This window comes from Gouania willdenowi, chromosome 11 (assembly GCF_900634775.1).
Source record: "Gouania willdenowi chromosome 11, fGouWil2.1, whole genome shotgun sequence".
Lineage (NCBI taxonomy): Eukaryota > Metazoa > Chordata > Actinopteri > Blenniiformes > Gobiesocidae > Gouania > Gouania willdenowi.
Window position 1 is genome coordinate 5976243 of NC_041054.1, and position 24770 is coordinate 6001012.

Below are 24770 nucleotides of genomic sequence, written 5' to 3' on the forward strand. Positions count from 1 at the left end.
GTATGTAAATCAATTCAAATTGGGGTCTTTATGCGGGGAGGACATGATGTATTTTCACCGAAGGAAAAACAGGTGCCGAGAACACGAGCCAAGCCATCTGTGTGAATATTATGACTTCTCGAGAATTTCGTCTTCACTCATCCACTTTTGGAGAGGCCACAGAAGTACCGTATAAATAGAGGTGTTGGGCTCAACGTTGCCCCGTTTGATGCTTGATGGACCACTTTTTCATTTAGCCTTTTTACCCCTATTTAGTCTACATGTCTCGCATGTAGCTATAATACTTAGATAAATGATAAAACGTGTGAAAACACAGGGGCAATAGCGGAGTCATTTGTAGGCCTGTCTTCTTTATTTTAATATTTAAATCACACGCTGATTATTTGGAGCGTGAACTGTTACTTTATCGATTAAATCAGAACTTCAATCAGTGCGAATTTTGTCGACTAGAAAGTTTTGTCATATTATTCATCAACTACATTTATTTAAGTGACAATAACTAGACTGTGGCAGATTTAAAAAAATAAAAATAAAAAAAATACATGTTAACAAAAACTGTCGAAATATATCTATATTTTTGTGGACTAATAAAAACTAAATGGGATTAAATCTAATCAGAACTGATGTGATCAAGTGGCTTTAGCCATTGATCACATCAAATCTGTTTGTGTCCCATATCAGGTTAATCAATGGTAATTGAATCTTTAAAAAAAAAAAAAAAAAGCATAAAATCTGAATTGTGTATATTTTAGTCGACTATTTCTGTATTTAACATAAAATATTAATGTAATTTAGTTGAGGAAAATGAGACAATAACTGAAATAGTCCTGATGACTACATTTTAACTAAAATTACATTGTAACTTAGTCAAAATTGACACTGAATTTAATACATCTTGGATGTACATCTTGAGTATTAAAGTCATTGAAAAATGATGACAAATCGATTTTTCAAAAACTATACACATTAAACAAAAAGCCGCACATTTTTTAAAGTCTGTTATCCCAAAATACACTGTATTTTGTATGAGATTTTGTACGACAGTGACATTTTGTATTTGGAGTAAACCCAACAACTATGTTACAAAAAATATTTCCATTTGCAATTATTGACAGGATGAAGAACTAAAGTATCCAGTACTCATTCTGGCAATATATATATATATATATATATAATATATATATAAGAAAAACATTAAATGTCATTAAATTGCTTGTTTTGAAGGATTAGGGTACGTGAGTGAGGGGAATAAGCAATAAAAACATATTTAGACATAGAGGAGGACATGGGAAATGTAATTAAAAAGGCCTAAAGTATATTGAGCCAATCTAACCAATGAGGATTTTTGTATTTTAAGGCTGTTCTGATGATAATATTAATAACAGTTTCAATTTGCTGGAAGCAAATGTTCGAAGGTGTCGAAGAAGCCCAGAATGAAAGTCACCCTAATAATATGTGAATATATCAGATTTAATTCACAGCACAAGGGAAACACAATTGTAGTCAATGGAAATAATCGACATATTCCATGTTAGTCATGTTTTCTTTTTGACAGCAGAATTTCTTGAACTATGGAGGAGAACATGTTGATGGACTCATGGCATTAACCCAACTAATCGTTTTTTTTCATCTGGAATAATTAAAATTATCAAGAGATCTCTAAATTTGCTAAGACAGTAATTAAATACATAAACACGAGTACGTTAGGCTTAGCGTCGCTTGTTTGGAATTTTATCTCGAGCATCATGAGGAAAAACAATATTTTGAGTCGTGTATTTTATTGCTATAGTGGCAAATAATATAACTGTGAAATGATATACCATAACTTTGCAAATTATATCATTGGTCCCCAACTAATTGGTTGAAGACCCCCAAAAGTCCCCAGACCGTAGTTTAAAATAACTTGTTCTGGTACAAATACTGTACAGAAAATGGTCCCGCAAGTAAAACGCACTCAAAGACAAATGGACAATGCTTTAGGAAAAGCACTTTTTTATTATCCATTTAATAACACCTCCATGACAATTTGTACAAGATACATCACATCCTAAAGTGCACAAATACTGTACAACAAAAATGACTTAAATACGCAGAGAGGAAGAGGAGGGGGAAAGAAAAAAATCACATCTCTGAGTTCAAACGGTGCTATTTAGAAAATTAGAATGGGACATGCTTTTGTTTTACTTTCTCCAAAAACAACAACCACTATGTATGTTTCTGCTCAGGTATGTGTGAGGGGGGGGGGGGGGGGGGGGGGGGGTGGTGGGGGGGGGGGGGGGGGGGTCTGGGAAAATAACCTTGTGCAGCTTGCTTGGGGGGGAACACTAAGCTTTGGCACCTTTAGAGAAAAGAGAAAAAAAAGACATTATCAAGGAATGGAGAGCACTCATGATCAACCAAAGAATTACTGTAGATTGAGCTTGAATAGTAAAGTCTTAGGGGCTTGTGTAGAATGCATAATAGCCCATGCCTTTTGGGTTGTCTTTGTTGTACTCCTCCGTGGTCAAGTCCTCACACTTGATGGTTGGGGAGTTCTCTGTGCTCGAGGCTCCAGGAGGAGACATCCTGCGCCTCTTGCAAACCATGGAGTAGACGCCAACAGATCTGTAGAGTCCACCGTTTTCAGTGTGTGCGACGTTTCGATCCACGTCGATGGCGGCGGCAGGACCGTCTCCTCGGGCAGCTTTTCTTTAGAAGCTCCGAGTTGGTCCTCGGGGAAGGCTGGGGGGCTTGGACGTGGTGACCAGGGCAGGCCGGTGGTCATTTTGCGTTGGTAGGAGCTTCTAGTGCCCCATCCTGCAGCCATGGAGGCAAAGGCAGAGTCTGGGTAGTAGCCGAGGGCGTGGGACGTCTGCAGGGACAGGGGTTTGATGCCGTAGGAAAGTAGGCTACTGGTGGAATAGTCGTTCTCGTAGGACAGAACCAGCTTGTTGGAGCCCGGCTGTTGGACGGGGGGGACGAACCAGCGTTGGGCGGAGGCCGCCGCGCTGGCGTCCTCGCCCTGCGGGGACAGTAGGCTGTTGGTTTGGGGGACGGCCCGCTCGCTGGCGTAGAACCGGTTCTGAGGCAGATTGTTGACGAACTGATCCTGGAAGAAAGGCTGCATGGCGTAGCGGGCACCGGGCACGATTTGGGTGGAGCGAGGGGAGTCTGTGGGGGACGGGGTGAGCCTGTCACCCTCTGGGGCCGTGTATCCTGTTGAGCACAAAAACACCAGTCACTAAGAAGAGAGCAGAAACTAAGGCTTGGCAATATATTGAGATTCAAGGAATATCGAGTTTTCAATTTTTGCTATGTAGAAAATATGGCCTATCATATATATTAAAGTTCATTTTGTATAAAAATACTCATTTTAGGAGTCGCTGCTTTCTCTAGTTCTCAACAGCATGAAAAGCACAGTTAAATGGATTTCTGAGTGCGTCCTAAGACCTTCCCTAAACAAGCCATGCTGCAGAACGGGTGACCATAGGCTCAGTGTATAGTGGGTGGTCCAATAACTGAAGGGTGGGGGTTTGAATCCCACTCTATCCAAGTCATCGTTGTTGTCTCCTTGGGCAAGGCACTGTACTTGTATGAATTGCGCATGTGAATGTTTTCTGTAACGTGCTTATAGTCTCCTTGAAAACACGTATAAATCCAATCATTTGACTATTATTTATTATTATAACTCACTCACACATGCTGTCCCTTTATAGGAGAAATAGAAAGGGTGGCACATATTGTGCATTTGTTTGTGACTAATCGTGCCTGTGTGGCATTTTGCATCAGCAAATTTAGCCCCGGAATTGTTTTTTCTGGTCTGACTTGATGTGAATTAAAAATATAGAGCTGTATATTGTATATCGCCATTTTGAGAAAAAAGATCAAGATATGACTTTTGGTCCATATCGTCCAGCCCTAACTATAAATGCATTAATGTGTGTGAACAAGAACTTACGAATCATAGTTGTCTCGAAAGCCTTTTGCAAAAGGGTTATGGTCTATCTTCAGCTGTGTAATCTGGAACAAAAAGAAGCACATTTTTGATTAAGTCAAACTACACACCGTTGCATTTTCATCCACAAATTAAAAAAAACAAATTCAAAAACGTTTCCAACCAAAGCGAACAAACTGCTTACATCTGTGTTCTGATAGGCTGTGACAGCTATAAACTGGTTCTCGGGGAAAGTGAAGGTTTGAGTCCGAGCCTCGTTGCTCATGTCCTCCACTCCGTCCTCCGTCACTTCCACAATGTGCAACCGTGGCTGGTATTTATGAAGCGACTGCAACACTATCATCTGAAAGGAATGGGAAAAGGTTGCTAAGTGACACTCAGAATGTGTGTCAGACCTTGTACTTTGAAATCAATTTAAATAATGATAAAATAAAGATTCCTCTGTAAAATGTTTTCACCAAATTGAAAATAATGTAAAAATTGTACATTTTATTCCAGAATGTACCTGTGTGTTATTATTGTTGGCCCCTTTGTTGTTGGTCAGCTTTAGTTTTCCAAAAGAGATTTCTTGTCTCATCCAGTGAGCTCCGGTGTTTGGGGATTCAGGGTGAACATACATTTTGTTACCTGAAATTACAATAAATCATATTCGTCAAACCATTTTTATATAATTTAAGAAAACCAGTAGAGGTCTAAACTGTATTAAAAAATGTACTCAAGGAAACATTTATTTTGTATTTCTTTTAGAAGTTCAATATGTTTTCCTCTCCTTATTTTATAATAATGTCTATCAACCAGATTATTTTACAATGCTTTTCTTTTTTAATAATTTGATTTTAGCAAATAGGTTTAAAACATATATTTAATGAATTTTGTCTCCTTTGGATTTCATAAATTGACATACAAAAATATTGTTTTTTTTATTTATTGTTTTTAGAATTTTGATTAAAATGTACTTTCTAGTATCAAATGTTGATAAGAATTCTAGAATAAAAATAATTATTTACAAAAAAATTGAAATTTGAGCAATCAACTTTCACTTGTCAGGTTGCTGGAATTATTTTTGCAAAATCAATTTAAAAAAACACAGATACAGCTTGAAAATAAGGCTTTAAAAACCTGTCAATTTTATATCGGCTTTCCTCGTCTTATTGTCAGTGATATATTGAATTATTTCACATTAAAAACACACATTCAGTCGATCTATTTGTAAATATCTATGGGCAAACGCTGTCTGCAGCATAATCTGAGCACAGTTTATTAATTTTTCCATTTATATGAAGTGTGCATTGAGGTTGTTTTGTAATCCTGTTACTTCTTACCTTGCATATTATTGTCTGCTTTTCCACATGTGACCCATTTCCCCCCCTGAAAGCGCCAGTGATTGGGGTCGGCCAGAATAACCTCCACAAACACGTTGTAATGGGCCGTGAGGTTGAGCCCGGTGATGTTGAAACTGAGGAACGGAAACATCCGTCTGAGGAGGAAACACAAATCAGGTTAAAAAAAAAATTTGAAGCATAAATTTAACTGTTTACCTTGGATTAGATATTGTGATTGGAATTTTACAAAAACGAAACTATAGTGCACAAGTAAAAAACAAAACAAAAAAACAACTAGAAGTTGTGCGTAAAATGGTGGTCTTGGATTCTGCGCGCAAGTTACGTATCCTACAATTTACTACGCAGTCGTTTTTGCTTTTTTTTTTTTTTTTTTTTTTTTTTAAATTAAAAAACGAATTATAAAAGCTAAATAATTAAAAGCCCACTATGCAGGAGTGTGTATAGGTTTAAAGCACACACTGTTTAACTTGGTTTAAATATTGTGATTGGAATTTTAGAAAAACGAAACAAAGAATCCACAAGTTTAAAAAACAAAAAAACAAAAAACAAAAACAAAAACAAAAAAAATAGAAGTTGTGCGTAAAATGATGGTCTTGGATTCTGCGCGCACGCATTCTATAATTTATTATGCAGTCTTATTTTTCCTTTTGTTTAAAAATCACACTACAAAAGGTGAATATAAGTGAAAGATGCAAGACTGTGTATGTTTTTTTGATTTTGTTTTCTGGATGTGTGTTTGTAAGTTGACAAAAAACGAAAGTAAGAGTGCAGAAGTCTAAAAAAAAAAAAAAAAAAACTACAAGTTGTGAGTAAAATGATTATTTTGGATTATGGGCGCATGCTTCCTATTACGCACTCTTGTTTTTACTATATTAAAAATTAAATTATAAAAAGGTGAATAAAAGTTTAAGATGCATGAGTGTGTAGGTCTTTTTATTTTTCTGGATGTGTGATTGCAAGTTTACAAAAACGAAACTAAGAGTGCAGAAGTCTTAAAACTAGGAGTTGTGCGTAAAATGATGATTTTAGATTTTGGGCGCACGGCACGGTTCCTAAAATTTATTAACAATAAATTATAAAAGGTATATAAAAGTCCAAGATGCATAAGTGTTTAGGGTTTTGAGTTTTTTGAATGTGTGATTGCAAGTTTACAAAAACGAAAAAGAGTGCAGAAGTCTAAAAAACTAGACGTTAATGTGCGTAAAATTATGATTTTGGATTCTGGGCACACGCTTCTGTTATTGCTTTATCAAAAAATAAATTATAAAAGGTAAATCAAAGTGAAATATGCATGACTGTGTAGTATTCTGGATGTGTGTGTGTAGTGAGGCCCGTATCATGCACTCACCGGCCCTGCTTGGTGATGATCATCTCCGTCTGGTGCCGGTGGAACTTGAGCCACAGAGGCCGGTTGCACAGGTAGACCTGTGCCCGGGCTCCGGCAGCAGACCCGGGCAGCGACATGGACCCGATCCCCGTGCCTGTCCCCGGATAGGATGGGTACAAACATCCGGGCCCCTGGCTGAACTGGTACCCGCCGCTGCTGAACTGGCTCCGGCCGGTGCACACGGAGGTAGAGGAGAAGCCCGTGGGCGGCAGGACGGATCCGTAGTGAAGCGAGGCCGGGTACCGGGAGCTGCTGGAGCCGGTGTACACCGAGCTTGTCTGTCCTGCGTAGGGGAAGAGGGAACACGGGTTCGCCATGTCGGAACTGGTCTGGGACGAGGAGAGGAAGTATCTGTCAGCGCCAAGATCGTCAATGTTGTACCGGCGACCACTGGCCAGGTCGTCGTCGCCCAGCACCGGGGACCCTTTCCTTCCGTCCGGCCCGGCCTTAGTGAAGCTGTCCCCCGCCTCTCCCTCGCCCAGCATCCCGCTGCCCCCCACTGAACTCTGCAGGTACTTCTTCGGAGCTCCGCTGGACTCTGACTCCGTCCGATCCACCTCTGGGTACCCGAGCTGCGAGGACGGCCTCGGGCTGTTATTGGCGCTGTCCGACGTGGACAGGTTGTAGAAGGTTTTGGGCAAACTGATACTGGAGCTGGGTAGGATGTTCTCCAACTGCATTGTTTTTTTAAAAAAAGATCTTATACAATAAATAAATAGAGGAGTGTGACCAGTTCCAGTGAAAGTGGTGCCACTGTGCTGCCTGCCCTCCCTCAGCTATCCTCTCCTCACCTACAGATGATGATGGTGATGATGATGATGATGATGGGATGGATGGAGTGGGATGATGAGCAGCAGAAGCAGCAGCTCTTATAGGATGGACTTCACCAACACACCCAGGTCTGACATGCAGGGGATGGGCTTTAGGAGAGGCATGCGGGGGCACCACCAGCCCCCCCAGTCCTCACCCCTCCTCCATAGCATAGCCAATAGCTGCTCTGTTTGATTCAATTAGACAATTTATGATCATGGCAACTAAAATTACAAATAAATTCAGAGAGAACAGGTTTTGAGGAGGAAAAAAAATCACAGTTTGAAGTAGAAATAGAAAAATATCAAAAAACGCATGAGAAAAACCACACTTTCTCCAACTCATTTAACCTGGTTTGTGTTTGCTTGTCCACATACACGCACTACAACCACATTCTTCTCTCGTGCTCAAAGCAATGCAGGATTAAAGCATATATAGATGTGGCTTCATTGAAAGAATCTCACCTTCTCAGACACTTAGTCTTTTCCTCTGCGCCGTCACACGTGACCTGTTGATGAAATTGCGCTCCAAGCAACAGTAAGTCAAATAAAAAATAAAAGACTAAAATAAAATGAAATGAAATAAAATGCATTTACAAAAATCTACTTTTTGTTTTACAGGGAAAAAAAACGACATTTCACACAGTCCGTTTTTGTAAACCAGCGTTTTTTTTTTTTATTTTATTTTATTTTTTCAAATATAGGCCTTTAAAAAATCAAAATATAAAATAAAATTAGACAACTGACAACATTATTATGGCTGTTTATTAGGGTTTAAAGGTAGTTTGTATGTGTTTAAAAGCCATACAAATAAACAAATAATATGACATTGTAAATAAATAACAATGATATCCACAGTGGCTCAAACACATGCTATTGTAAAAACATTCCTCATTTATTTATAGTTTTCATTTTTTTAAGAGAATATCGAAATTGCTTGAAATTTCTGGTGAAAAATTTATTTTTTTTTCCTCTTGCAAATTAGTTATAGTCATTAAATAATCCACACAATGGTATTTGTATTATTTTGTTTCTAATAAAACTGAACCCTGATTTAAAGATGATTAATGATATTTGTATATCAGGTAAGTCAAATCATATTATTTTGCTGTTCAATTAAAGCAGAGAGATGAAAAAAAAATGTGCACAATTAGCACAAAAAATAAGTCCATCAGTTCATGTAAAAAAAAAAAACTAAAAACAAGTAGATTAAAATATGACTGTATGTGTGCTGTTTTCAGGCCTTAATTATAAGACTCACAGGTTAGCGCCCTCTAGTGAAGGATCTGAGCACTGCTATTCAAAGTAACTCGACACCAACATGTAGTTAATTCTCTCTCTCTCTCTGTGTGTGTGTGTGTGTGTGTGTGTGTGTGTGTGTGTGTGTGTGTGTGTGTGGCTGAGAGGGGACTTGTGCATTTGTGGGTTTCAAAGGGAAGCTGGGGTGGGAGGGTGGGGGGATGAGATGAATTTGGGGAAAATGGGGATACAAATCTGTGAAAAGCTGAGGGAGCATCTCTGCTGGAGGCAGATTGGCTCGTGTCATAAATGGGACAGTGAGGCTGGCTCTAGGGCCACAAAGGGTCTGCAGTAACACACACACTGCTCACTAACTGTCAGTCAACTTTGAGATCCTGTTTGGACCACTGCACACATGCACATGGGTTTTTAGATGTTCTTTAAAAAGATCCTCCACTGTTTTTTTTTTTTTTTTTACAAAGGCCGAGGCTATTGATACGGAGACGTACCAATAGACTTCCAGTCTATTCATACGCAGCGCCCCTCATTGGCCAGGTTAGGTGATGTGATAGGTGCACAACGTGACTTAAAGTTCTGTCAGTTTTATTTGAGCTCATATTTGCTTTTAGCTACTCCGCTAACCCTTTTATTTTAGCCCTAACCATAAACCTAACCCAGGAAATACCCTATAATGTTCATTAATTTTTTTGTATATGTATTTTTAAAGGTGAAATTTGTCGTGTTAAATATGTTAAAATGAAAAAAAACAATATATATGTCAAAAGTGGGACTCAAACCCACGGTTGAGTGGCACCTTAGACCACTCAACCATCCTGATACGGTGAAAACACAGGCACATTACGCTTATGTAGAAAAGGTCTGGAAACCGTACTCATAGTCCCGGGGGCTATTGATACGTTTCCCTATCAATAGACACTTCCTTTTACAAATGTGGCCTAAAACCTTTGAAATGTCCTCATTAGAAGCTCTATGCCGAACAAAAGGCACGTTTTTTGCACCATATTCATTTTAATAACTATTTAAAATGGGACTACTTTACCATTTTTGAGTCTGTGCACCGCCATATTGAAACAACGTCATCGATGAAGCAAATTACCCCTTCAGTTCATTGAGTTCTATAGGAGTGAAGCATTCAGGATCATTTAGTAGCTTTTTCACTCAAAATGACAACTTGTGCTGCTTTGGGTTGCTCTAAAACTCCGTAAAAGTTAAAAAAGTAAAAATTTGATAAACATAATCTGTGAGCCGAAAAAAAATCTGTGAAAGTAGGGGGCGACAGTTCCATCCCAGCTGTTTTGTAGACGTCATGAAAAAGAGAAGAAGAGCTCTGGTTGTATGTAAATACAGGCAACCAGGATCAAACTGCCGCTCTGAACAGCAGTTTGATTCTGGTTGCCTGTTGCTCATTGATGGTGACACAGTGTCATTTTATAAATACAAGGTGTTGCAAATGTTCAGTCTGTAGTTGAAGAGTATAAGGTAATGGTTCAGACTAAACACAAATTTTAAGCATGTTTCATTTTCATGTATTTCAAACTCTAAGCAAAATAAGGCCTTTCTGAGGATGAAATCCATACCAGGGGACGATATTGCCTGAATTAAAAAAAACAAAACAAAAAAGCTACAAATTTGTAGATAGATTAATTTTACACTCAGCAAGACCCTTTAAGGATTTTCTTTCGTAGATGTATTAATGTTTGGGACAATAACTAACATTTTTTAAACTGTATTTCATCAAAAAGTTGTTCTCATCCACTACGGATGCCAGTGTGACCCCAAAAACTCAAACCCAAGTGACATTTTTACTTATTGAATGTTGTTGACAATACAATGGCTGATGTTGATATTTTGGCTTTCCATATTGCCATTCCGTGATGTCATATCATGGGGAACAAAAGCAGAACAAATATGACATCGAGCCAATCATTGTGGTCTTTTTTCTGCAGAGAAACTAAAGAAATTATGGCAAGAAGAAAGTCAAAAAACTTCTTAGAGAAACTTTTTTTGCTTCGGCGCCATCTTTGATTTTTCTACGGGACATTAAATCCTGCTATGCAACTGTACAAAGCTTTTCAGAACTTCAGGTCACGTGACCATTTGTCCATAAACCCATTGTTTATAATGGAGTCGACAACAAAACTTGCGAGCGGCAACTTCAACCTTTGGGCCAAAATTGTAAATTGTTTTTCAGAAGAAATACTTCAGATTTATTGATCTGTGAGGTTTGCATTGTGTCTTTATTGGTGTGTGGGCAAGAATTGAACCTTCGCCAAAGAGGTCAAATATTCACTGGTGTTTATTTCTTTTTGTTTGTCTGATTACGTCACAAGTACTAACGAACTTTGACAATATACTGTAGGCCTTACACCACGGGAGATTCTAATACATTTTGTAAGGGATCCAGATCAATAAACTGATTCTAGATCAGTTTCAAAAATAAAAAAAAATTCTTATCTCTCATTATTGACAAATTTTAAAATTCATATCTCGGTTTGTGATTTGCCAATCTTTATGATATTGGTTTTGAGTTTAGGTTGGTTCCTCGTTTACTCCATCGAGTTTCATCTGGATTGGATACGATTGCACATTTATTCAACCGACTGTATGGTTATTAATGGGGATATACATTTTTCTTCAAGTCTTCAAAGTGTGAATAATCATGGCACCATGATCAGGATCACTGATCCACAACTGCAAATATTTGGCAAATATCTTTTTTTGGGGCTCTTGTTTACATATAGTTCTAATCATTTTTCATTCAGTTTAGTGTCATTTTTGAATATTAATTGCTTTTGCTTTAAGAGTTTTAAAATTGCTTTCAGATTTCATAATAAGTGAAACAGTTTTTGCATTCAAAAGATTTCCAAAGCCATAAAGAAACTTCATTCACAGATGATTACAAGCCCAACTAGAGACAATTCTCACATCAGATACCCGTTGTGGTTAAAGCATGCTGCTTTACTTAAAGGACTCTATAAAAAGTCCTCGCTTGATATTTTAAGTGCAGAAAACAAACTTAACATGATTTACTGGCCAACTATAAAAAGAAAAACTGCAAATGAGGTGGATGTGTAGGTCTGACTCATAAAGGAGATCCTGCTCGTGACCCTGTCAGCGTGTTCCTTGACCACCTATAAAAGTCCAGTGTGTCTGAGATGACCCTGTGTGGCCCCGGGCCCCGGGTCTGCACGACAGGGGAAGGGAAGTCCCGCCATATTGTCGTCAGAATAGATCGTCAACGTTGCACATGAAAGGAAAACATTCCAGCTTTTATGGCTTAATGTGGCCACTGAAGCCTTCGCACTGGACTGAATTCATGCACTCCTTCACGAGGATTAATAACGCAAGTCTCATTAGAGATGCTCGCCACCGAGACCCCTGGAGGGAGGGGTGCTGGAAAAAGAAGTGAGTGCAGTGCACGGCGTGCCAGCACAGCGCTCCTCCGCAAATCATCATCATCCTGACGAACATTTTTATTGGAAAGACTCTATTTCACAAGTTTATCAGAGATACCCCCACTTGTGTATTTTCCAGTTTGTGGAAACGACTAACATTTAATCAAAGCAGTTGTTTTTTTACACAGGGGTGGGTAAGGTGTCTCGTCTTACAGACATGCTGCTGTCTTCAAAGATACAAAGGTGACAGATTCATGAATTTCCATTTGCTGGAATATTGCCCACATCAATTACCATGCTTACTTTATATTTCCTTCTGTCCAACGTTGTGCTTGTGATTTAAACAGCACAGGTTGTAGCTTCCCTTTCCTTGTTGTGCCTCATCCAAACAACGTTTGATTGAATATGTAAAGCCTATTCATGTTTTGTTTTTTATCTCATGCAGGACATTTCATGTGTCATTCCACAAATGATCATGAAATGGGAAATTTCTCCATCTGCATCCATTGAGTGAGTGCATGGGACCCGTGGGAGCTTTCCCTCCACACAGGCAGTGCATTTGAATTCCCTCCTCAAAAATACATTCAAATAGATTACATTAACTTCTGTATGAATCTCTGTGTCAGAACAACAGATCACTCCCATGGTAAGCACATTGCCGTGTGTGGCTGGTATAGAAGTAACAGTGGATTATTGCAGCGATGCATCTGGGGATACGTATGTGAGTCCAATACAGGTTTTTCATGGAGCAATGCTTACTCCACTGTGTTAAGACAATCTTGGAAAAAAAAATAAATAAGGCGTATTGGCTGCATTCAAGGAAATAGGATCGACACCGCTCGGCTATGTTTGATTCCCCATGGCATGATAACATGATTTCTGGATTACAGCGTTATGGAAAGTGTCACCAGGTCGTGGGGGGGAAAGCAGTGGGTAGGTCTGACTACGGAGGAAAGTATGAAATTTCGCACCGTGGGCTTCTTTAACTGAACACATCTTCTCAAACGATTAAAGTTCTGGCATTCATGAAATCAAAATATTAAAACAGATTTTAGTAAGTACAGACACAAACAACACTCTATTGTGTAATTCTACAGCTGAAAGGCCGTAGGTCTATGTAAGCGTATACACACCTACCCCATCACAACAAAACAAAACAAGGTTCTCGACATAATATCACACACAAAAAAATATTCAACTTATATTACTCATATCATACATTCAATAAATAATCTGCACAAGTTTTATATATACGTTCATACATTCACATCAAATATTTTTACATACGTACACACTGGGCTGGGATAAACAATTATTAAGCGATTAATCTGGCAAATTATTTTTCCAGTTCGATTCGATTTGATTATCTCCCCATTAATTGACTAAAAGTAAATTTATACATGTTGATTTATATATCTAAATGAAAAAAAAGAAAAAAAACATGAATTCCTTAACATTGCAATATATGTTAATTGCTTTTTAACTCAAAATTCCAAAATAAGTGGGAGCCGGCAGCCTGTCATGGTGTCCTTCCTCAACCACATAATTTAAGATTTATGTTGAAATCACGGCCTAGCTTAGTGACAAAAAGTGCATCACAACTTAAAGTTATACACTCTGCTACTCACTTTTTTCTTAAACTCAAAATTCCAATTACAGGAAGTGCTTTTCCAACAACAACAAGAGAGATCCATCTTTGTTTTGGTCAGGACGACGCATCGGCGCACACATTTTGCATTGACATATTTTTTTGTCCCGGCCCTAATATACATACATCAACATGAATGTATATGACATGTACATAATATTAATATTATATTAATTTTATATTTATCACACAAATTTCATTAATTAAATTTAGAGTAGCAATATATAAATTAACAAAAACCTTTTATTATATATTAATGTCTTTTATTCCATTATATACATATTATATATTATTGCTGTCTGAGGCCAACTGTTGCTCTTCTTTCTTATACTTACTAACGATACATGATTTAAAAAGCTTTTTAAAATGGTTTATGTTGGTGATGGGGTATAAGTGTGAGATTAAGTCACACCAAAAATAACACATACATTTTTTTTTTAAATATTTCAAGATACCAGCAAACACACAGTAAACTGACACCGTAGACTGGTCCTTTTATTTCCAGATAGTGAACTGGTTGTGGGCAATGCTAATAAAGTTTGCTAATTTCTTTAAAGAGTTACAATATGTCATTTTACTGTTTTTAGATTTTTCATTTGGGAAATAACGTGACAGAAATCTTCATCAATTTATGCATCAATGTACCATATTTAACAAAAATATATTTTATTCTTCAGGAATACCAGTTGTAAATATAACATGTTTAAATACAAAACTGTGGTAAAACTGGTATTTGATGTGTAATACTAAATAAATAAAGTTTATGTTTTAAATGGAATAAATACCGGTAGTTTGTTTCTGCTAACAACGCTAACTGGTGTAAATCTACACACTATCTACTGTACACCAGATTGCAATGGTTTGTTTTTTTTATCTCTATATATTCCCATTGAGCAGAAAAGGTCATAACTAGATAAAGTATTTAAGTACATCTGAATAAAAGCATGGTTATTCTTCTTTTCGTCCCAAAAATAATATTTCATTATTGTGAGTTCCACATTTTTATATTTAATCTGTTTTCACTCTCTCTCTTTTTTTTTTTTTGACAAAAACAATTATAATGCTTTTATTTTTAAAGCTATTTCATACGAATCTAAAACACTGCTGTTTTGTGTGTGTAGCACTTGACTGTGTGTAAAGTAATGGAGATAGTTTAACCTAAACTAAATTGTTAAAGCCCAACTTCTTGTTTACATTGTATTTATTCGACAAACAGGAAGTCTCACCTCCGTCAGAAAAGCGGCAGCCTCAGGAAAGTGTAAGACACGTGTCAAACTCAAGGCCCGGGGTCCAAATCCGGCCTTTGGGAGCAATCAGTTTGGCCCGCAATATTTGCAGGGGCTCACAGTTTTCCCTGTGCTTATCGCGTGATTACAGTCATTTTTAATGTTGAACTGTTGAAAAAACTCAAAATTCTTACAAAATCCTTGGATTTTCCTCAAATTATTACATAATATTTCCCTTAATAAAATACAAATTGGTTAGGAAATCTAGAAAATGTAAAGTGAAGATCCTGTTGATACTGATATCTATCACTATCACATATTTTATGTATACAGAAGCATAAAGTAGTGCACAATAATGTTGAAAATACTTTTCTTGCATAAAATCTGTGGCCCACTTGAGATTAAACTGCTACATATTTGGCCCCTGAACCAAAATGAATTTAGGTGAATCAAGTAAATAAATGCAGGAAGCACTCATTTGACTTTAAATCACTCGAGTGCATTTGACACATCTGCTTTTTTTTTTTTTTTTTTTTTTACTTTCACTCACAAGACTATTGGCCTGAAAAGTGAACGGCATGCAGGCTGTTAGCCCTGCCTCACCCTCATCCCCACTTTGGCGTCAACCTTTGCTGACCCACTTCAGCGAGCAATCCCCCTGAAACACCAGAGGAATTGACATAAGGGACCGAAGCAAAAGAGCAGGTGCTAAAAGTTTGACAGCGTAGACGAATATTTGTGTTCCCTGGAACGTGAGGTGTAAGGGAGGGTGGTGGACGTGTATCGACTCCAAGACCAAAGCTCCGTCTCTGATAGGCGTATACTAGCTGGAGTTAGGGCACTGCTGGGCTAGGGTGGGGATAACTCTCCAAACCCCCCACCCCCACCCCCGTATGTTGGAGCTCATCAACCAACCAAGCATTGCTATGAAGACACAGCTATCCTACCCCCTGCACCCCTGCTTCTCTGTCCTTTCCCAAAGCACTATTACTGCCAAACAAGCTGGGCTTTTATCACATTTCAAACCCTGACTCAAAAACTGCATTTCACTAGAACCTGTTTTTTTTTTTTTTTTTTTTAACTTTTTTGTCCATCTTGCCTTTTATTATTATTTTTTTGGACAGTGAAAGCAAACAGATTTACACCACAGGAGTGTTCTGCTGCTGCTCCCGACTCAATGTGGTTAAATCAGTGAGTCAGAAGTGAGAATGTAGAATTTTAACACTTCTCTCTCCTGGTATGAAAGCTTCTAGAACAACACAGAGGAAAGCCCTAACTGACTTACTGTCTACCAACCACAGGCATATGTCAGAGGAAGTGAGGTTGTGTAGACATGAAGAATTGTTTAAGTTTGACCCCCCCCACACCAGAGATGTTGGTTTGGCATCTTCAGTTTTCTCTGGGGACCAGAAGCTACAATGACAGAGTTAGGGAGCCTTTAATCCCATATTCTGCCAAACACAGGAACTAAAATTGGCTTATTAACAATCATTTTACTTTCCTTTATATTGGCCACGTTTACATGGGAACTTTAATTCCCCTTTAATTCAGAATAAAAGTTAAATCATCTTTAAAATGACATTGTAAACCAGAGGTAGTCAACTTTTATCACAGCAGGACCACAAAAATGTGTTTATGTGATCTGAGGGCCACGTGATCAACATTCATGTCAGCATTTAGAATAATGAGCGATCTGAGCATTAATACAGGAAATAACAAAACGTTTGTGTCATTCTGTTTATGTTGTCGTCTGGCTCGTTGTGAGGCCTTTCTGTTGTCCTTTTGTGCTTTTTTCCTGTAAAACATTTGTTTTTTTTTTTAGTCATATTGTGTATTTGTGCTGCCATTTTGCCTTTTCCGGAGTGTTTGTTAGTACTGTGATTTTGCGGAATAATTTTTCGTGTTTTTTCTTGTCTTTTTATGTATTTTTGTTGTCATTTTCTCTAATTTTGTAAATTTGTGTATTACTGTTGTCGTATTGTTCATTTTTGTTGTAGTTTTGTTCATTTTTGTTGTAGTTTTGTGTGTTTCTGGAGTATTTTCTGTGTTTTTATCTTGTCTTTTACTGTATTTTGTTGTAATTCTTTGTATTTTTTAATGTATTCTTGCTTGTATTTTGTGTATTTTTATGTCATTTTGTACATTTACTTTGGGGGCCGCATACAATAAGACTGAGGGCTGCATGTGGCCCCCGGGCCGCTAGTTGGCTATGTCTGTTGTAAACACCTGCATTTCTTATGATAACGGCTCAGTTTGAACCATGTCTTAAATCAGCTGTAAAATACACGAAGAAATTATTATCATCTTTCATTCAATTTGTTTCTGTTTTTGGTAACCTTGTTAGGCTTCTTAATCAATGACAATATTAGTATTAGTACTCAAGAGAACTGAAACTAAGTGGGAATACGTGATATGAAACATTTTAATAGTTATTATACATACGCGTAAGCCATAGAACTCTAACATGGTTCACCAAGTTTGTGTTTTCATTGAATTGTAGTTTTTAAATCATTTCCATGCCAATTACAATTACAAAGTCAACTGTCGGAACACAAATACAATTAAATTATAATTACAACAGCAACAGATGTTTTCAATTACAATAATAATCACGCCATAATTTTAATTCATTATCAATTATGCAATTACATTTATAATTTACCCCAAACCTGGCTGGTTTATTCCGATTTTAATTCCAAATGAAATGAATTCTCGGTTGTTCTGCGCATGTTTGTCCTGTCGTGATGACGCAATGGTGACAACATTATCCAAGATGGCCGCCCAGACTAGAGACTAGACTAATAATTTAATAAGAGCCTTAGAAAACATGGATATACTGAAAATAGTGGATGAACGGACGTACAAACATGCAGACATTCACACAGACTTATTACACCCACACATTCGCCCCCTGTCCAATCAGAACCCTTTCCAACCTCCAGACCTAAAGTGGAATTGAATAAAAGCCAAATAAACCTGTTTTCTATGTAAACCTCAATTCAGAATGACTATTTCCATGTAAACACGAAGCAGAACACTTTAATTTAATTTGGAATCATTAATTCCGAATTAAAAAACATAATTTAACCATGGCCAATGTCACTGACATACTTTTACGGATTAAACTGAGGGAGTGCCAAACATATTAATTGAAAAGGCCTGGTTTCTCTGCTCTGGAGAAATGCATCCAGCAGCCATTAGAAATAATTACAGACCACAGAACGGCCTTGTATTAAAACATTTGCAGCAATTTGGCAGCTGTATAATTTAGACGTACTCAATCATGCCATGCACATACATGAAAACACACGTGCATGCTTACACACACGCTCATATATGCACACACAGAGGACCCTCGGTGCAGCGGACACCTTCAATATTGAACCCAGACCCAGGCCCGGGCTCTGTATTTACATGTAAATGGTCTACAACAATCTGCGGCCTCTCCTCGTCTGCGCTGTCCCTCCAAGCCTTCTGGGCCCCGGGAAGAGAGTGGCTTGTCAGATGGGGGGTGGGGGGGTGGGCGGGGGGGTGACCACATCAGATGGGCTCCCGTGGTTCTGGAGCCAAAAGCTGCAGAAAGAGAGGGAAGAGGCTGCTTGCCTGGCAGCCACTGAAACAGCAGGGACTCCCACATAGCATGGAAACAATCCATGGACTGGTCTCCGTTCCCCTGACTAGAACGAAGGAGAGTCGTTTAAAAGATGAAACCTTCTTGTCAGTGAACTAACGACCAAAGCAGATGTCTTTCATATCCCTGATAGGCTGCCTATCAAAATAGTCAAGACCAAGTCGTTGAGACGGGTTAAGGAAGCGTGTCCCAGAAGTCCACTTAGAACCTGATTCTCCTCCTTGTGTGTAGAGGTGTCACATTTGACAAGTGTATATGTGGATGTGGAGGGGTGGGTGTCAATAATAAGAAATTACGAACAGCAGTGTGCATGCATATCCAAGTCACATGGTGGTGGGAAGGAAGGAGCCTGTCTGTATTTGTTCCCCATGATCGTCTGTCGAGTGTTTGCGTGTCCTTCTGTGCTGGCGGGTCAGAAAATGTGGAGGTTCTCATCCACACGGACCAAACATTCTGTCCGACAGGAAGCGCTTCTTTGGATGGTTCGTCTGATGGCTAGTGTAGACCAGCCGAGACAGCCTGGACCCATCCCCGGTGTTAATAGTCCAGACTTCATCAGGGAAAATCGGATGTCCGTGGAGCTGCTCCGCCTCGGCACCGTCTGAGATGAATAGCTGTCAAACTGTTTGGATGAGTTAAAGATCTGTCATCTTGAACAATTGAGAAACAAGGTGTTTTTTTAACTTGGTTTGCAAATATCACACACAAGGGGAAAAAAACCCAGAAGGGATTCTTCATTTGCAGACGCTCAGATGTGGTTTTACTCTCTTCGACATTAAAACAAACTTTTTTTGTAACTCCTTTGGAAAACCAGAATGATTGGATTTCTCCCAAACAAGAAAAAGTTTGCTTGGCTCTTGTGTTTTAGCAATTTACACACAGAAGCTGCTGTTGGAGAGAGAAAACTAAAGTAGAAATCGGGATTAAAGGAGACACAGCAAGATTAAGCTGAGTCTGAATTTGTTTCAAGAAACCACAAAAAGGAATGTCACCATAGGCGGAGTTTGAGATTCTTGCCGTGGGGGCAGCAAAAAAAAAAAAAACAAAGAATTAAATATATGGAGCGTCTCGAGTTTCGCTTCACAAATAATTAATGAAAACAAGAATGTAAACAAATGTACCAATCTACCTGTTTTTATTATTATCATTTCTGTAACATTAGTTTTGAAAGCTGTATTAATGGCCTGCCAAAATAAATCCAAAATATAGCTTGAAATGTTCAACACCTCCTGTAACATAAAGAATGAGAGAGTAAAGTTGCTCAAATTAAGCAGTGTTATTATTTATGACGTTCTACATGATATATGATACAACACTTGATACATGTGCTTTAATATGGGAGATACACTTTAACATGGAGGGATAGACTTGCTGGCAGTTGTAAAAGGATGAAAAGCATTTTAAAGTCCAACAATGTATATTATGGCTACGGCTAACAACGTAACTCTAACTTTGCTGAATGTCTACGTACTCCCGATGCCGGCGGATGCCAATTTTGTCGCGGGGGAGCCGAGCGAGTAGATTGGCACAACGACCGCTCAATCCACCGCTTTATATCCAGACAAGCGAGCACTGAGCGCAGGGTTTTCTCGTTCACTGTTCCAGACGGCTTGTTTTCTCGGTGCATCACTACAAACAGCATACTTTTGAGTCTACGGAGAACCCGCGGTGTCCTCCATGTTGTAAACAAAGCTCTGAGCTGCTACGGGAAGTAGGAGGGTCAAATATCATCGGCTGCTAAAACGTTTTTGCTTGATTTAATTTTGTGAACCTCATTTCCTAGTCACTGTTTTTGGCACTTAAAATATTTGTATATTATGTACATTATATTAAGAATTGTATTTTTTCAAATGAATTTAGGAAAACCTAAATGAAAACTTTTGATCACTAGGTGGGGGCAATGCCCCCCCTGCCCCCGCAAACTTCGTGTATGAATGTCACCATCCGCACTTTGGGACTCGGATTTCTACAGAAAAATCCCCGTCGTAACTCAACTCATTTAGATTACTATGGTTGTGTGAAAAACGATTGCCTCAAAATGTTTAAAGTTGATATCCGGAATTTTTGAGAAACATCTCAATGTCCCGCCCTAAACAGCCTCACTTCCTCCTACTGCCTCTGCCAATCTACAAGAAGCCACGCCTCTACTTTTTGCACGTGCATCGCGGAACATAACAAGGTCGCATTGGGTCACACTGATATAGGTCTATGGGTCAGCTAAGAGCCAAAATCATATTTACCTGTTTGCTGTTGTGACGCACGGCCTTGTTTCCGTGCACAGTTCCGCATTCACTTTGATTGACAGTCTCAAAAACAGGAAGTCAAAGCCTATTGGCTGGGCCATCGTTTCCAATTGTATAGTGGTCTATAGGACAAAGGAGGGACTTATATACATTAATGTATATGAATGACCACCGGCAGTAGACCGGAGTAAAAAACTAGTTAGGTATTTTTTCGCATTTCATAACAATCATACATAAACCTAGATTTCTCAGAAACTCTGGATATCAGCTTTAAGTTTTAAACATGGTAAACACCAGCAATGATTAGTTTAGTCAACTAAAACTCTTAAGTTTAAGCAGCTGACAGAAGACACTTGAATTAGTATTCTTAACTTGAATTTCAATGGTCATGGAATACACTGCATGAGCGTGCACAAGATATGAAATGAAAGAAATGGTGGCTCCCCTGCTTGTTTTGCGCTTATATACATGATTTCCACTCTGTAATCATACAAATGTAGAATCTTAATATAATATTTAAAACATATAGGCTACAGTCAAAATACACTTAAGTGTTTAGTATAGTGAGCCAGTGGCCCACAAACTCAACTTACCTCAGAGCTACCATTTTGACTTTATTAGTCCCCACAGCTAAACTGGTGCACTTTTATGCTAGGTTTATTACCTCATGTTGTAGCCCAGAGATACCACAATTGATGTATAAAACAAATTTAAAATGATCTATTTTAATCTAAACAAAATTCTCATGAAAGTTATGACTGGTTAAATTCACTTTCAACAGTGAAAAATGCTTTTTTGGAAATAAATGTCTAACCACTTTACCCATGTGGTTCTGACCTTCATAGACTCCGTGACATAATGCCTTCATCCTAAATATGTGGTCAGATGATCAATGTTTATTGCTGTTTCTGTTCAACAAGGGGTGGCTCATCTTTAATTTGATATATATTGTCTGTTTATTGAAGAAAAGTTTTAAAAACTTATTTATTCATTGACTTGGGTCAGTCCCAGCTTAAAGAAATATTTTAAATTTTCTGTCCAAGATAAAAGATTTTTTTTAATATGAAAGTTATGATTGTTTTATGGCTAACACATGGCTTAAAACATGACTTGGCAGATGATCTTGACTAATATCTTCCAAGTCTTGTTCAAATAACGCCCCCCCAACCTCCTCCTCACCAGCACAAAGAGAGATCACACCTCCAGTGCAGCGGTTGTAAAAAGGGGAGCCCCAGGCTCATGTGGTCGTCTTAGAATTGGGCAAGCGTGTGCATATGTGGGTCCCGGTGCATCTCTTAAGTGTTTGAAGTGCCCGTGTGTGTATGTGAATAGCTGTGTGGGGGACAATGCGACACGTTAAAGCAACGTGGGAGGTGTGAAAACAGGGGATCTGCTGCAGTCAAAATGAACAAAGACAAAAGTGTGCTTGTTATGTTGCAATTAATTTGGTTTGGTGTTGGGCCTTTTGGTTGTCTACACCTATAAAGTATATTAAATCAAAGGAAATGCACATACAACCTTAAATAAATGAACAGCTGCTGGAATAAATTGCATGGCACCTTTATGCAGGCAAGCATTTTACACATGAACTATGAACCACAATTAAGAGAAGCTGAAAGCGAAAGTGAAAGCAAAAAGGCAGGATGTTTTCACATTTATCTCTGAACAAAAACAACTGGTATTGGGTACAAAACTATGATTTTTTTTAACCATTTTCAAGCCAACCTTGAATTTAAGCCTTTTTTTCCTTTCATTCGTTTCTGATGTTTTGGCAATTTTAGATTCTTAATTTCACCTTTTAACGTATTTTTAAAGAGTTCTGCCATAATTTATCATTGATAAATGAGTTTGTGTGTCAGTAAAAATGTATCTAACAATGTTAGGAAGTAAATTGACAAATGTTTGAAAGTAAGCCCTCAGATGTGTTGAAGTACCCCTAAAAATACACGTACCGTACCCTGGGTTGGAAGGACAGTGATTGGCTTGACACCACTTTTGTTGTAGTTCATTCCCAGTATTCCCCGTGATATCACCTCACTCTGCGAGACATTCAGTTTCAGCAGGATTTGGATCTTTCCGTGTAAACCCCAAAATAAATATCCACCATTGCTTTGCCACACTTTCAATCTGTGAAAATATCCGAAATGTGTTGGGAAGTCACTTTAACAGAGTTTTTGGGGCAAAAGCAAGAAATCATGGTAAGAATAAAGTAAAAATATTTCTCTGCATCTGTCTACGGGACTTCACATCCCACAATGCAATGCGCAAAACTTTTGTGACGATGTCAATAAACGCGTTAAAGTGTTTACAGTGGTGATCAAAACAAACATTGGAATTTTTCGAGCATATGAACTTCGATTATGGATCTATGATGTTTTTAACCGTCTTCAAAGTGAACATTTTGGAATCATCCATTGCAAAATCTCTACTGCCAAAGGGTGGTGGATGTGACCTCAGAAAGAAATGATAAAGGTGTAAAGAGTACTGAGATATCTTACTGAAGTTGAAGTACTTTTACTTGACTGAAATTGTACTCAAGTACAAATATGTCATACATAAAATACTCAAGTATTCGTAAAAAGTACCTCAATTACATAGGAGTCAAAGTAAAAGTTACGTTTATTTTTGGTAATAAATCAGGCCACAGTTGCCTTGCATACAGTAAACATCTCATGTAAAAACTTAAAAAGGAAGAGACCAATTGAAACACAATTTATTTTCACAACTACATTGGTTACCCAGATGTATTGTATTGAGTGTTAGCACATGTTCTGATTGACAACACCTGTACACAGGAGGATTGTAAAAAGGTTAAAAGTAACATAAATAATAAGAAAGTAGGGAGTAAATATGCACTGCAAATAATATTACAAAAAGAAAAGCAATATTCAAAGTTATGATGTGATGCATTTGATTGTTGTCTGGTTTATTTTTTGAGCATTTTAAAACAAAAAACGGTTGGGTGTAAAAGATATGTAACAAATGACTTTTTTTAAAATGTACTTAAGTACAAGTCAAATTACTGATTTAGAAATGCACTCAAAATGTACAAGAACCCATAAACGCAACTCAATTACAGCAACTTAAGTAATTGTAATATGTTACTTTCGACTCTGGAGATGACCTTATGATGCACTTTTGCCAGTGTTCACCTATCGCACTGAGTCATGTTAGATCATTAAGAACAAGTAGCTTGGTTTGTACTTGGTGAATACTGCAAACGTGCAGATGAACAGCTTGCTGGTCACGTCATTGATGCACTGGCAAATCAGAAACCTCAATGTTTCACTTTGAGTAATGAAAGCTATGTATGGTGTGATTTGAGATTTATATCCCAACATTAGCAGTGTGACTTCAAAATGGCGTGGTAGTTGTTTGCTGCTTGTTTTTCTTCCCCAATAGGTTTCATTTTCAGAGTGTATTAAAATGTGTTTTAAGCAACAGCAGTCACAATGTTGGATGTGTATAATGTGCAAAAAAAGAAGAGGCTGCACTTATGCTTTTCTTTTTCACTCATTCGGACATACAGTACACAATGACTAAGTGCTAAAAGCTTTTAGGCACACACAGTCAAAAAGAGATGCAATGATGTGGATTTCATTACCCAATACTTTAAGGCAAGATAGGAAACTATTATATCATGTCAAAACTTTTTAGATGCCATTTAGACGCCTTTCTTCTCCATTCTTTACTGTATATGTGCAGGAGGACACAGAATATTACTGTGCTACTACTTGAGAGAGAGAGAGAGAGAGAGAGAGAGAGAGAGAGAGAGAGAGAGAGAGAGAGAGAGAGAGAGAGAGAGAGAGAGAGAGAGAGAGAGAGTGGGAATTTCCCAAATAATGTGTCAAGTCTTGGTCCCACCACAGGCGTGAAATGATCGGAAATTACAAT

General features: G+C 38.1%; 1 protein-coding gene across 1 annotated transcript in view; it reads right to left on the reverse strand.

Moving 5' to 3' along the window:
* Window positions 1-1975: 1975 nt before the first annotated feature.
* Window positions 1976-24770, reverse strand: part of eomesa (eomesodermin homolog a) — an 85477-nt gene continuing 62682 nt past the window's right edge. The window contains 9 exon segments of the mRNA XM_028460580.1: window positions 1976-2600; window positions 2603-3192; window positions 3677-3681; window positions 3938-3999; window positions 4119-4277; window positions 4440-4561; window positions 5257-5411; window positions 6626-7661; window positions 7939-7982. Of these exon segments, the coding sequence (XP_028316381.1) occupies window positions 2436-2600; window positions 2603-3192; window positions 3677-3681; window positions 3938-3999; window positions 4119-4277; window positions 4440-4561; window positions 5257-5411; window positions 6626-7344 (1977 nt within the window). The 5' untranslated portion in view covers window positions 7345-7661; window positions 7939-7982 and the 3' untranslated portion in view covers window positions 1976-2435.